Source organism: Emys orbicularis, chromosome 3 (assembly GCF_028017835.1).
Source record: "Emys orbicularis isolate rEmyOrb1 chromosome 3, rEmyOrb1.hap1, whole genome shotgun sequence".
In the NCBI taxonomy this organism is placed as follows: domain Eukaryota; kingdom Metazoa; phylum Chordata; order Testudines; family Emydidae; genus Emys; species Emys orbicularis.
This window is the reverse complement of record NC_088685.1, coordinates 188,846-202,008: the sequence shown is the minus strand read 5'-3', so window position 1 is coordinate 202,008 and position 13,163 is coordinate 188,846. Positions and strand designations below refer to the sequence as shown.

The window sequence follows — 13,163 nt, the reverse complement described above, 5'->3', positions numbered from 1 at the left end:
ACACCAACACACAGGAAGGCCCATTACCTAAGGCTTGTCCCGGGAAAGGTGGCAATCCCAGGAGCAGGCTACACCTAGCTCAGGGGAGAAGGCACCTGCAGAGCTCACTTACAAGGAGAAGCAGCACCTAAGGCTTGAGAGGGAATGAGGACACCAAACTAGGGCAAGTCCACCCCATGGCAGCAATACGCAGTGCTTTGCTACTGTGTATGAGCTCTGTCCTGCAGGTGGGGGGTGGCTGTTATGAAGTGTGAACCTATAACACAGCACAAGCCATCCGCACTGATCTCACACGTCCCCAGACTGTAGTGTGCTGGCAGACAAGTTTGCTGCCACGTGCCTCTGCAAGGCAAGGGTACAGACAGCTGGTCTCTAGCCACAGACTGGAGGAAGAGCTCCCTCCCCACTTTTAGGGACCAGTCAGTGCTCAGCCATAAAGGAGGCAGGTACTGAAGGGTACATTAGCCCATTGCAAACACTCCTGCTTTTGGCAGGGTGATGTCCTACCCCATCAGGCAGGCCTGGGTTCCTAAACTGCTGGGCAGTGCTGAGTTTGGAGATTAGTGTAGTAAAGGGATGGTGCTTTATGGCAATGACCTAAGGGGGAGACAGCACTCAGTGTCTGAGTCTCAGAGGCCGCCCCTTTAAGCACCTGAGGTAGCATTGGGCTGCAGGTGATCAAGCTAGAGCATCTGTGCCCCACCCCAGAAACTGCTCAGGATCTGCACACACTACCCCAAAGGAACTCACTCCCCCAACTGAGACCTGCACAGCCAGTGCCAGAGATCCATCAAGGAAACCTGTCCTCACCAAAGCTGAGGATCCCTAAGAGGAGGACAACAAAAGCAGAGACTAAAATATTTAAAATCACTAAATAAGCAACTAACATAACCTGAACTCAGCCTGTAACTAGGGCACAAACTACACTGGATACCCTGCTCGTGCCACTGTCCACGGGAGGGAGTGACGCTGTGCCATGACCTGGGCTCCTGGCTCCTCTGCCTCCAATGATCTATTTCCTGCCCCGTTTGCGGATGGTTTTTGGAGTTTCTGCTCTCTGTGCAGCTTGCGGCTCCTCCTCCTCCTCCTCGCTGCTCCTGCTCTCATTGTCCCCCAGCTGGGAATGCCCCCGCTTACTCCTTCTTCTGCTTCTCTCGGCCCCTGCACCAAGGAGCTTCTTGGCAGATACAGTCCCAGGCCTTTTCTTCCTGCTCCGGGCTGCAGTACGCTTCTTTTGCTGCTTTCTCTGCTCATCTTCTCTCTGGCGGATTTTCATCAGCTTCTCAAAGCTTTTTTTGTTAGTGGTATTCACATCAAACCAGTCCTGGAGGGTTCAGAAAGCAGAGGGTTAGTACTGGGGGAGGGGATACAATGGGGGTGCCTGTCATGTTCCACTGCTGGGACCACCCACAGGGCAGGGATTAGCAGAGAAATGGGATCCGAGAATTAGGCTGGCCAGCACAGCGTTATTTTTACCAGTTGCTGGGCAGATTCCATCCTGCTCTCTGGGGGCTCACTGGATTCTGCAATGGGTTGGCTAATACTGAAGGATATGGAAGGTGCTGGCAAAATGAACAGAGTGGCAGCAGCATGGGACAAGGGCTAGGACTTGGCACTTTGAAGGGGGCAGGGCACCGCGCTCTTCTCACCTCAGCATGCACAGAGTTGATGTGATACTTGACCCCGCTCTCTGATATGAATTCCTTCTCACATAGGAGACACTTGTATTTCCCAGCCACAAAGTCTCCCTGCCACCAAAACAGAAAACACATCACCAGATGCCACCCTCCTCTCTGCCCAGTGACGCTGAAAGGCCCAGACCCTGCACCCAAGGCATGGCCAGACGTGATCCAGCAGTGAGGAGACAGAGCACAAAATCCCTGAACTCATCCAAGAGGGTGCACACTTGGGCATCAGTTTCTGTGCTGCTGTGACCCAAGTGTGCCCTGAGAGAATGAGGGTGGAACCAGTTCCAGCTACTCCCCAAGTAACCTCCATCACTGCTGGAGGCCTTGCAGGTCTCACACAGGGGGAGTGTATCTGGTGAAGGTGCTCTTGTAGAGATGAGATTGCAGGCAGGACAGTGACTCACGTACAGGTGTAAAGGACATACAGTCTTACTGCCTCACAGCGCATTTGTGATGCAGATCCATTAATACTGGGGAGGCAGTCAGACACTGTGGAGAAGGGGCTATTAAAGAGCATTGACAGACAAGGATCCAGCAGGCCAATGACTGATGTGCACGTATCTGGGGAACAATAACAGTGGGGTGCATGTATGAAAGAGACTGTATAGAAATGGTACAAACCAAGGTGCAGGTGCTGAGGTGAGATTTGAGTCCTGAGACACTGCCATATACAGACTCACAGCCCTGAAATGAGAGAAGGGCAACAGCTGTCAGCAAGACACAGTTGAGAAATCAGTTCCCCATGCACAGAAATGCTTTTTCCTCTGGGATGGTCCTTCCTTAGAAGGGAGAAAGCAAAGAAAGGATACACAGTTTGATAAGACCAGACATGACAGGGATGGGGAGAAGAGAGCCCTTTGCAAATAGATTTGTTTAAGACTCCAGTAAATGAAATAATTCCCACCTCTGGGCAAGTGTGCAAATCTCAGACAAAATAAAGAGACTCTAGCCAGCAATGAGCTGCTGAGAGAGATGATGCCCATTCTACTAAACCCCCGAGTGAATTGATAGGGTTTGCATCATGCCCTGAAGGTCCACCAACCTGGGCTCTGTCAGAGAAATGGGTGGGGGTAATTACCAGAGTCTAGGACTCTTCCTCCACATTCACAGATGGGGAAAGTACTGCAGCTGACCTCAATGGTCCCAGCTGTCATTGGGAAAGGGGCACCTCTATGACTAGACCCGGTAGTGCTTTGAACACCAATCACACCACCTTGAATTGTGCTCACAAGGAAGCCAGTGCAGAATCTGGAGCACAGGGAGCAACATGCTTCATGTGGAAAATGCTGGTGGGGCAGTGGCTGCTGCACTGGGTCATCTACAGAACGTTATAATACTCCAAGGCATGTTGATGATAGAGCCCTAAATAAACACAGCAAGGTCCATTGCATAGAAAGGGTTGTAGTGGGGCAGCCCCCTGTCCCAGTCGAGGAGGAGTTAAAGAGCTCCTCTGGGTTCAAACAAGCCCAACCTGTTGCACCTGTAATGCTTGTCAGTCCTGGAGAAGCGTGGGGAGAATACTGGCTCAGGCACGGTCTGTGGGTGGCTTTCAGGAGCAAAGAGAGCTAGTGCTGAACTCCTTAGCCACAGGAAACAGGGTCTATCTGCTGGTGAAACGTTGAGAGCACCCTGAGCCCTCTGAAGAAACAGAGGGACCAGTTTTTCCTTACTTTTATTTTCAGCATCCTGGGACTCAGCCCTGGGTTGTTTGGACACACAAGGGATAAGGAGCCCAGACCTTCCTCCTAAGACGACTGGTCTTTGCCCTGCATGAGGCTGTGGGGACATGGCCCCTTTCATGGACCGTGGAGGTATTTTCATTTTTCCTTTTGGACTACTCTAACCCCCTGGAAGAGCAGAGGCTCAAATCTGACCTGGCAGCCTCCCCATCATGATGGAGGAGTGGCTGGGCCAAACCCGAGTGGTGCTGTGTAAGTTTAGTATAAACCCTTCTCAAACTGCCACCATTCTACTGAGACAGCAATCAAAGGAGCTAACCATGCAGTTTATGTATCATGTGCTCTTTGGGGCACTTGAGTCCCATCAACAGCATTATCCCACTTAGGAAACAGGGTGGGCAGTAGAGTTTTCCCACAGTGCACCACTTTTGTAGGGCTAGAGTGTTCACGGGGGGGATGGGGACGGGGGACTAGGCACTCTGGGATAGAAGTACTTTGACTCAGATCTGTGCACAGCAGTGTGGACACCAGAACCCTAGGTTCAGAAAATCCTTAACCTAGGGTTAAAATGCAGTGTAGACGCTCAAGCCCAGGGTTCCTGACATGGGTCAGCTGACTCAAATCCCACTAACCCAAGGCTTACATCGCTGTGTAGACATACCACAAGGAGAAAGGATTACGAAACATAAGAAAAGGATTCCCAGTTCTTAGCCTGGGTTAGCCATAAAGGACATTAATTGCTGTGTAGACATAGCCTGACACCCACAGCTGTCCCATGCCAGCTGACTCGGGCTGCAGGGCTGTTTCATTGCAGTGTAGACGTCTGGGCTTGAGCTGGAGCCGAGGCTCTAGGACCCTGCACAGTGGAAGGATCCTAGAAATCTGCACTGCAATGAAACAGCCCCAGGAGCCCAAGACAGCTGGCATGGGGCAGCCACAGGTTTTTCTTGGCACAGTAGACATACCCATAGATTTTGCTCATTACCACCAAAGACTCTTACGTAAATTAAGTTGTCAGGGGATAAGAGGGAAGATCCTTTCATGGACTGAGAACTGGTTAAAAGACAGGGAACAAGGGGTAGGAACAAATGGTAAATTTTCAGAATGGAGAGGGGTAACTAGTGGTGTGCCCCAACGGTCAGTCCTAGGACCAATCCTACTCAACTCATTCATAAATGATCTGGAGAAAGGGGTAAAAAGTGAGGTGGCAAAGTTTGCAGATGATACTAAACTGCTCAAGATAGTTAAGACCAAAGCAGACTGTGAAGAACTTCAAAAAGATCTCACAAAACTAAGTGATTGGGTAACAAAATGGCAAATGAAATTTAATATGAATAAATGTAAAGTAATGCACATTGGAAAAAATAACCCCAACTATACATACAATACGATGGGGGCTAATTTAGCTACAACTAATCAGGAAAGAGATCTTGGGAGTCATCGTGGATAGTTCTCTGAAGACGTCCACACAGTGTGCAGCGGCAGTCAAAAAAGCAAACAGGATGTTAGGAATCATTAAAAAAGGGATAGAGAATAAGACGGAGAATATCTTATTGCCCTTATATAAATCCATGGTATGCCCACATCTTGAATACTGCGTACAGATGTGGTGGTTTCATCTCAAAAAAGATATACTGGTACTTGAAAAGGTTCAGAGAATGGCAACTAAAATGATTAAGGGTTTGGAATGGGTCCCATATGAGGAGAGGTTAAAGAGGCTAGGACTTTTCAGCTTGGAAAAGAGGAGACTAAGGGTACGTGTATACTTCCCTCCGGGTTCGGCGGTAAGCAATCGATCTTCTGGGATCGATTTATCGCGTCTTGTCTAGATGCGATAAATCGATCCTGGAAGTGCTCGCCGTCGACACCGGTACTCCTGCTCCACAAGAGGAGTACGCGGAGTCGACGGGGGAGCCTGCCTGCCGCGTGTGGACCCGCGGTAAGTACCTTGTAGTTCGAACTAAGATACTTCGACTTCAGCTACGTTATTCACGTAGCTGAAGTTGCGTATCTTAGTTCGAACTGGGGGGTTAGTGTGGACCAGCCCTAAGGGGGGATATGATAGAGGTTTATCAAATCATGAGTGGTGTGGAGAAAGTGAATAAGGAAAAGCTATTTACTTGTTCCCATAATATAAGAACTAGGGACCACCAAATGAAATTAATGGGCAGCAGGTTTAAAACAAATAAAAGGAAGTTCTTCTTCACACAGCGCACAGTCAACCTATGGAACTCCTTGCCTGAGGAGGTTATGAAGGTTAGGACTATAACAGGGTTTAAAAGAGAACTAGATAAATTCATGGAAGTTAAGTCCATTAATGGCTATTAGCCAGGATGGGTAAGGAATGGTGTCTCTAGCCTCTGTTTGTCAGAGGGTGGAGACGGATGGCAGGAGAGAGATCACTTGATCATTACCTGTTAGGTTCACTTCCTCTGGGGCACCTGGCATTGGCCACTGTTGGTAGACAGGATACTGGGCTGGATGGACCTTTGTTCTGACCCAGTATGGCAGTTCTTAGGTTCTTATTATAGAAGCTTCTATTATTTTTTTAAACTTAAGACTGGAACTCATTTGTGTGTATTATGTTTATCACCTGCTTTATCCTTGTAAATAACTCGTTTCCTTTTCCTATATAATAAATCTTTAGATAGTTTATTATAGGATTGGCTACAAGCATTGTTTCTGGTGTGAGATCTAAAGTGCAACTGACCTGGAGTAAGTGACTGATCCTTTGGGACTGGAAGTAACCTGAACACTGCTGTGATCTTTGATGTAAGGGATCATCTATCACAAAGGTAAGCTTACCTGGGTGGCAAGACAGATGGAAGTACCCAAGGGGACTGTCTGAGACTCCACTGTGAGGCTGTTATCGCGCTTGAGGAGTATACACTTGATAATTGGTTGGTGAAATCTAACTAATCTAATAAAACTCTCAACCAATTTGGGGTTTGTGTCCTGTTTCTTAACAGTCTGCCCTGAGGTTGGTACCCATGCTCTTGAGCCACTGCAAGAGAGCTTGACACGTATGTTATGTGATGGGGTAAATAACACTTCCGTGTTCACTTTCTCCACACCATTCAGGATTTTATAGACCTCTATCCTTCCCTGCTCAGTCATCTCTTTTCCAAGCTGAATAGTCCCAGTCTTTTTAATCTCACATCTTATGGAAGTTGTTCCATACACCTAATCATGTTTGTTGCCCTTCTCTGTACTTTTTCCAATTCTAATACATCTTTTTTGAGATGGGTGACCAGAACTGCATGCAGTGTTCAAGGTGAGGGTGTACCACGTCTGTTTAATTACCAATCCCTTCCCTAACGGGTCCTAACATTCTATTAGCATTTTTGACTGCTGCTGCACATTCAGTAGATGTTTTCAAAGAACTATTCATAATGACTCCAAGATCTCTCTTGAGTGGTAACAGCTAATTTAGACCCCATCCTTTTGTATGTATATTTGGGATTATGTTATCTAATGTGCATTACTTCGCATTTATCAACACTGAATTTCATCTGACATTTTCTTGCCCAGTCACTCAGTTTTGTGAGACCCCTTTGTAAACTGTTCACAATCAGCACTGGACTTCGCTATCTTGAGTAATTCTATAGTGTCTGCAAACTTTGCCACCTCACTGTTTACCCATTTTTCCAGATCATTTATGAATATGTTAAACAGCACTGGTCCCAGTACAGATCCTTGGGGAACCTTGCTATTTACCTCTCTCCACTATGAAAACTGACCCTTTATTCCTATCCCTTGTTTCCTACCTTTTAACCAGTTACTGATCCATGAGAGGACCTTCCCTCTTACCCCATGACAGCTTAGTGAGGCAGGATTTCCATTTACAAAAGCTGTGTTGGCTCTTCCCCAACATATCATGTTCATCTGTGTGTCTGATAATTCTGTTCCCTAATAGTTTCAACCAATTTGCCTGGTACCAAAGTTAGGCTCACCGGTCTGTAATTGCGAGCCTTTTTTAAAATTAAGTGTCACATTAGCTATCCTCCAGTCAGAGGCTGATTTAAGTGATGGTTACATACCACAGTTAGTAGTTCTGCAATTTCATATTTAAGTTCCTTCAGAAATCTTGAGTGAATACAATCTGGTCCTTGTGATCAATTTGTTCCTAAACCTCTGGCAATTCAGCAGTCCCTGAAGGCTGCGAACCTCATGACAAATGTGGGCAAAGCCTCATACTATAGGACAGCTCCCCCACACAACCACATATGCTTTAGTAATCCCCCCCATGCAGTATCACCTGTTTCTTATTTGTCATGAACCTCAGCCAGCTCACTGCCATTCAAGCCCCTACCTCAGACAGACACTGGGAAAGCAGGGATGTATAGTCTGGATCCAATGAAAAGACAGAGCTGTATGTTGTCAACATGATGATGGCACCATACCCAAACTGCATCTCTACCCACCAAGTGGCCTCAGATATAAGAAGGCTGAGAATACAACTCTCCAGGATTCCTCACTGGAGTCCTTGGGCATGGATGAGCATTTCCCAGCACTTTCCCAAGGATCTCTGACAGGGAAGTAGAGACATTTCTCTTCTATGAGGAGTCCCACAGTCCAGGCAGCCATGGGTATGATAATATTGTAGGATGCTGTCATACTGAACAGAATCAGCATGGACATCTGGCCTTCACCCATCACTAACCAGAGAGACCAGTGCAGTGTCCATACTAAACCCAGACCTAAAGCCCAGGCAACAACGATCTAGAAAATACCAGGGTTCTAGAAAATGCAGGCACAGCGGCTTCTCTAACCCCTCAATAGCCTTCCTCTGGAAAGTCTGGGTGGAGTTTGCAAAATTCTCAACAGTAAGTGATGGTTCCTAGGGAATGGACTAATGCCCACTCAGTTCTTACTCACCTTTGGAGAGACACTAACAGTGTCCACCAATGGACCCAATAGTTCCCCACTGGATTTTTCTAGCCATAACAACACAGGATCATCTCTTGAGAAGCAACCTAAATGTTTCCCAGGCACATCCAGAACCTCAGTGAGAAACTGACAGATATTCACCCTGAGAGCAAGTAGTGTTTGATTCCTCCAGACACAGAGATGAACCTTGATTTTGGCCTTGTGGAAGTCTCTCAACTCATTGCTGCAAAGCCTGGCCAGACTAAACTATTTTTCTAAGGTCCTCAGACTTGGTCTCTTCAGTGCTTTAGAAAGGACTGGCGGTTAGTTACCTGGTTTGGACAGTGGACCCTTCGGTACATCTTTATCTCCGATTTCCACTTGCACAACACATCCTGACTAAATGTGGGCAGTCCAGGCCGCGTGTATTTCAGCTGAGACAGAAGAATAGAGGCAGAATCTGAAGTTAGATGGCAGGATGGCTACACACAGGGTCAGGCATGCTACTCTTAAGTTTTAAGGCTGTTTCCCCACAGTAGACACTTCCCTTGTAGTAAACTTCCCTCCCAATCTAACAGTGAAACTCAATGAATAACTTTCCCCAGCACCACTGAGTGACTCTCCACAAGCTTGGTTAAGCCCCCACCCCACCTCACTCCTGGCATCCAAAACTTCCCCCAAACTCACACTGGAGTGATTCCTCCCAGCCTCAGTTACATAAAAGAGTAGGACCTGGGCCCCTCTCCCTCACTGATTCACACAAATGTAGGCCTGAAAGGGATCTCAAGAGGTCATCTAGTCCATTCCCCTGTGCTGAGACAGGACCAAGTACCTTGACCATCCGGGACAGGTGTTTGTTTAATTCGTTCCTAAACCCCCCCAAGAGTGGGCATTCTACAACCTCCCTAGGTAACCTGTTCCAGTGCTTAACTATCCTTAGAGTTGCAAAGTTTTTCCTCATATCTAACCTGAATCTCCCTTGCTGCAAACTAAGCTGATTTCTTCTTGTCCTACGTTCAGTGGATACGGAGAACAACTGATCATCATTCTCTTTATACAAGCTTTTTACATATTTAAAGACTGTTTTAATGTTGTCCTTCCACTCCCCAGCTATATTCATAGATTCTAAGGCCAGAAGGGACCACTATGATCATCTAGTTTGACCTCCTGTATAACACAGGCCATAGAACTTCTCTAAAACGATTCCTAAGGCAGATCTTTTAGAAAAACATCCAATCTTGATTGAAAAATGGTCAGTGATGGAGAATCGACCATGACCCTTGGTAAATTGTTCCAATGGTTAATTACTCTCGCAGTTAAAAATCAACTCCCAGCCTTTGGATCATGTTATACTTTTCTCTGCTAGACTGAAGATCCTGTTATTAAATATTTGTTCCCCAAATAGGGGCACTAAACTAAGGGTAGGGTTCTCTAAACTAAACATGTTCAATTTTTTCAACCTTTCTTCACAAATCAGGTTTTCTAACCCCCCTTTTTTTTTGTTCATCTCTGGGCTCTCTCCAATATGTTCAAATTTTTCTTAAAATGTGGTGCCCAAGACTGGACATATTCCAGCTGAGGCCTCACAAGTGCTAAGTAGATCAGAAAAGATTGTTACTTATCTGTGCCACAACTGCTGTTCTTCAAGATGTGGGTGGAGATATGTATTCCAATCAGGTGTGTAGGTACCCAGCGCACCAAAGTTGGAGAATTTTGCCATGGGGTGGCACTCATGCACTGTCATAACCCCTCCTATGGTTATATAAGAGTGGCAGCACTCTGACCCCCCCCCCCCCCCCCCCCAGTTCCTTTGCCCTGAAACCCAGCTGCAGACTCAGAAGGGACAGACGGTGGGTTGTAAAATACAAGTCTGCATCCACGTCTCAAAGAACAGTTAAGACACAGGTAAGTAACAGTCTTTTCTTCTTCAAGGGTGCAGACATATATTCCTCTCAGGTGACTCACAAGCAGTTTCAGCAGGAGGTGGAGCTCAGAGTCTATTTAAACAGTGACTGCAGAACTGTCTTACCAAAGTTTGCATCAGATCTTGATGCCAGGGTGATAGCATAATGTCTAACAAAAGTTATATGCATCCGAAGAAGTGGGTTGTAGCCCACGAAAGCTTATGCTCTAATAAATTTGTTAGTCTCTAAGGTGCCACAAGTACTCCTGTTATTTTTGCGGATACAGACTAACACGGCTGCTACTCTGAAACCTAACAAAAGTATGAATAGAAGACCTTGTTGCAGCCCTGCAAATATCCAATGTGGAGACATTGCTAAGAAATGCAATTGATGTCACTTGAGCTCCTGTTGGATAAGACTGTAATGACTAAGCTGGCATCATCTGAGCAATTCCATAAGCCAAGGAAATACAGTTATCCACTTGGAAAAAGTCTGAGCGGAGACTAGTTATCCTTTCATCTGCTCAGCACAGAGTCGAAATAATGTACCAAGTGGCTTATCCCTTTCTAAATAGAATGATAAGCACCGTCTGACATCTAAGGTATGTACATGTTGCTCCTTCACAGTTGAACATGGTTTGGGAAAAAATATAGGTAAGAAAATAACCCAATTAAAGGTGAAACAGATACCACTTTGGACAAAAATGTTGAGTGCGATCTTAAAGACACCTTGTCCTTGAAGAATTGAGTGTCTGGAGGATCTGCCATTAAAGCTTGTGTATTGCTGATTTTTCTTGAGGATGTTATAGTCATAAAGAAGGCCTCTTCCGGAAGAGGAGAGCCAATGAGCAGGTTATCAGCTCAAATGATGGACCCATCAGTGCTGCCACCACCATATTAAGTTCCTACAATGGCACCGTTTCCTTCACTGGTGGAAAAAGGCGAACAATACCTTTAAAAAACTTCATCATCATAGGGTCTGAGAATATTGACTTTCCTTGGATGGGAGGATGGAAAGCTGAGATTGCAGCCAAATGATTTTGCAGGGAGCTAACAGCTAGGCCTGAGAGTACAGAGTTGTTTGCAAATCCTTAAATGAACAAAGTCTCAACCGTTTTGTCTTAGAATATAAATTGACCATCAGAAGATAGGTCTTCCACACTCTGTTGGATAACTGGTGCTATTCCTGAATTCTGCAACCATGGTGCTCTTCTTATTGTGAACACTGAAGCAAATACTTTGATAGCCATAACAGCTATGTCCAGGACCAATAGAAAATAGGTCTTAACAACCAGGTGGCCTTCCGCAACAAATGCCTTGAACTCCTCTTGAAGGGATTTGGTAATTTGTCTGTGAACTTGGCTACAGAGTCACAGTTCATAAAATTATATTTGGATAGCAGTGCCTGCTGGTTTGCAATTTACATTTTTAAGGAGGAAGTTGAATAAATCTTTCCGCCCATGAGACCAAACCTCTTTACCTCTGTCCTGGGGCATGGACTTGTACCTCTCTTGATGCGACCTCTCATTGGCTGCTATCACAACAAGCAAGTTAAGAGCAGGATGTGAATAAAAATACTTGAATCCCTGCATAGGGACATAACACTTGCTCATATGCTTTGCCATAGACGTCAAAGGGTGTTCCACAAGGCCATGGCAGATTGCAACAGTGCTTTGCTAATAGGGCGAGCTACTCTCCCTGGGGTTGAGGACGGAAGAATGTCCACTAACTTGTTAAGTATCAGAGGGGTAGCTGTGTTAGTCTGAATCTGTAAAAAGCAACAGAGGGTCCTGTGGCACCTTTAAGACTAACAGAAGTATTGGAGCATAAGTGTTTTCCTGCACCAATTCAGCCTTATACACCCAAGGCAGAAGCCAGTTGTCTAAGAAGCTCCTGATGTGCCCCAAAGTCCTCAGGCACTGGAAAGGAAGCATCTGGTACTCAGGTGTCATCTGGTGATGAGGACTAAGGAAGGGGGTTCACTGGCCTTTCAGTGCAGTACCAGACCCTGTGCATATGTCTGAGGTTGCACATGTTCTGAGGTGTCATCCTCCACCTGAATTTGCACCTGGGCAGCTGGCACTAACTACTGTCGGAAGACAGGATACTGAGCTAGATGGACCTTTGGTGTGACCCAGTATGGCTGTTCTTATGTAAGTGGCTGGAGAGGTGATGCCATGGATTTGTTGGGTAATCTTGCTCTGGAGTGGGTTGAAAATTGGGAGCTTAAGGAACAAGGAACATCCCATGGACTCCCATGCCATGATGGAGATGGGTAAGGAATCGGTGGCCAGTAAACAGTGAGCCAAGAGCCCCTTTCTCTGCAGCAGGAAAAGTCCTGGTCAGTATCAGCAGGAGGTCTGGGCTGTCCCTAGACTGGCATTTGAAAGACAAAGGAGTGGGGAGGAGGACGACCTTGAGCTTGACCTAGATGAATACCCAGAATCATCCAGAGTTAATGGGGGAGCAACCCCCAAGGGGCAAGTCACCATCCAGCCTCCTCGGTCCAACATGGTGGTAACATCAATCCCGAGGCCGGTAAATAAGTTGGTGCTCTGAAGATTGGCAGAGGCAATGCACTCTCTCTTGGTACCGATGCCAAAAGATGCATTGATGCTGGGGTCAGTACCGATCCTCATGACATGGTTTGAATCATGATCACCGTTGGTTCCGAAGCTGACTGCTCTGCCAATGAATCCCTCAGCACCGGTGAAGGTGCCAGCCTCAACTGTGTACTCAGAGCAATATGCAGTGCTGGCATCTGGGACACCTGTGTAATTAACCCCGACGGTGGGGTCATTACTTAGGAAGTCGCAGCAGCTGAATGTTCCTAGATAACTGGAGAATCAGGAACCAAAAGGCATAGCAGATCTGATACTGCCTGGTACGCCAGAGGCGTGGACACTGTCCGTGTCAATGCCGTCACTACTGGACTCAATGGACGATGCCAGAGTCAACGGTACAGCCTCAAGTTGATGTTGCCTGGTACCAGAGGGCAGGTAGAAGGCCCAGTTCCACCACACA

The 13,163-nt window shown here is 46.6% G+C and overlaps 1 protein-coding gene across 1 annotated transcript in view; it reads right to left on the bottom strand.

Moving 5' to 3' along the window:
* Nucleotides 1–750: 750 nt before the first annotated feature.
* ZNF512 (zinc finger protein 512) overlaps nucleotides 751–13,163 on the bottom strand; it is a 42,594-nt gene continuing 30,181 nt past the window's right edge. Inside the window, exons 10-13 of the mRNA XM_065400971.1 lie at nucleotides 8,569–8,670; nucleotides 2,310–2,372; nucleotides 1,650–1,748; nucleotides 751–1,324 (exon numbers count right to left, since the gene is read on the bottom strand). Coding sequence (XP_065257043.1) covers nucleotides 1,013–1,324; nucleotides 1,650–1,748; nucleotides 2,310–2,372; nucleotides 8,569–8,670 — 576 coding nt within the window. The 3' untranslated portion in view covers nucleotides 751–1,012. The remainder of the gene's footprint in view (nucleotides 1,325–1,649; nucleotides 1,749–2,309; nucleotides 2,373–8,568; nucleotides 8,671–13,163) is intronic.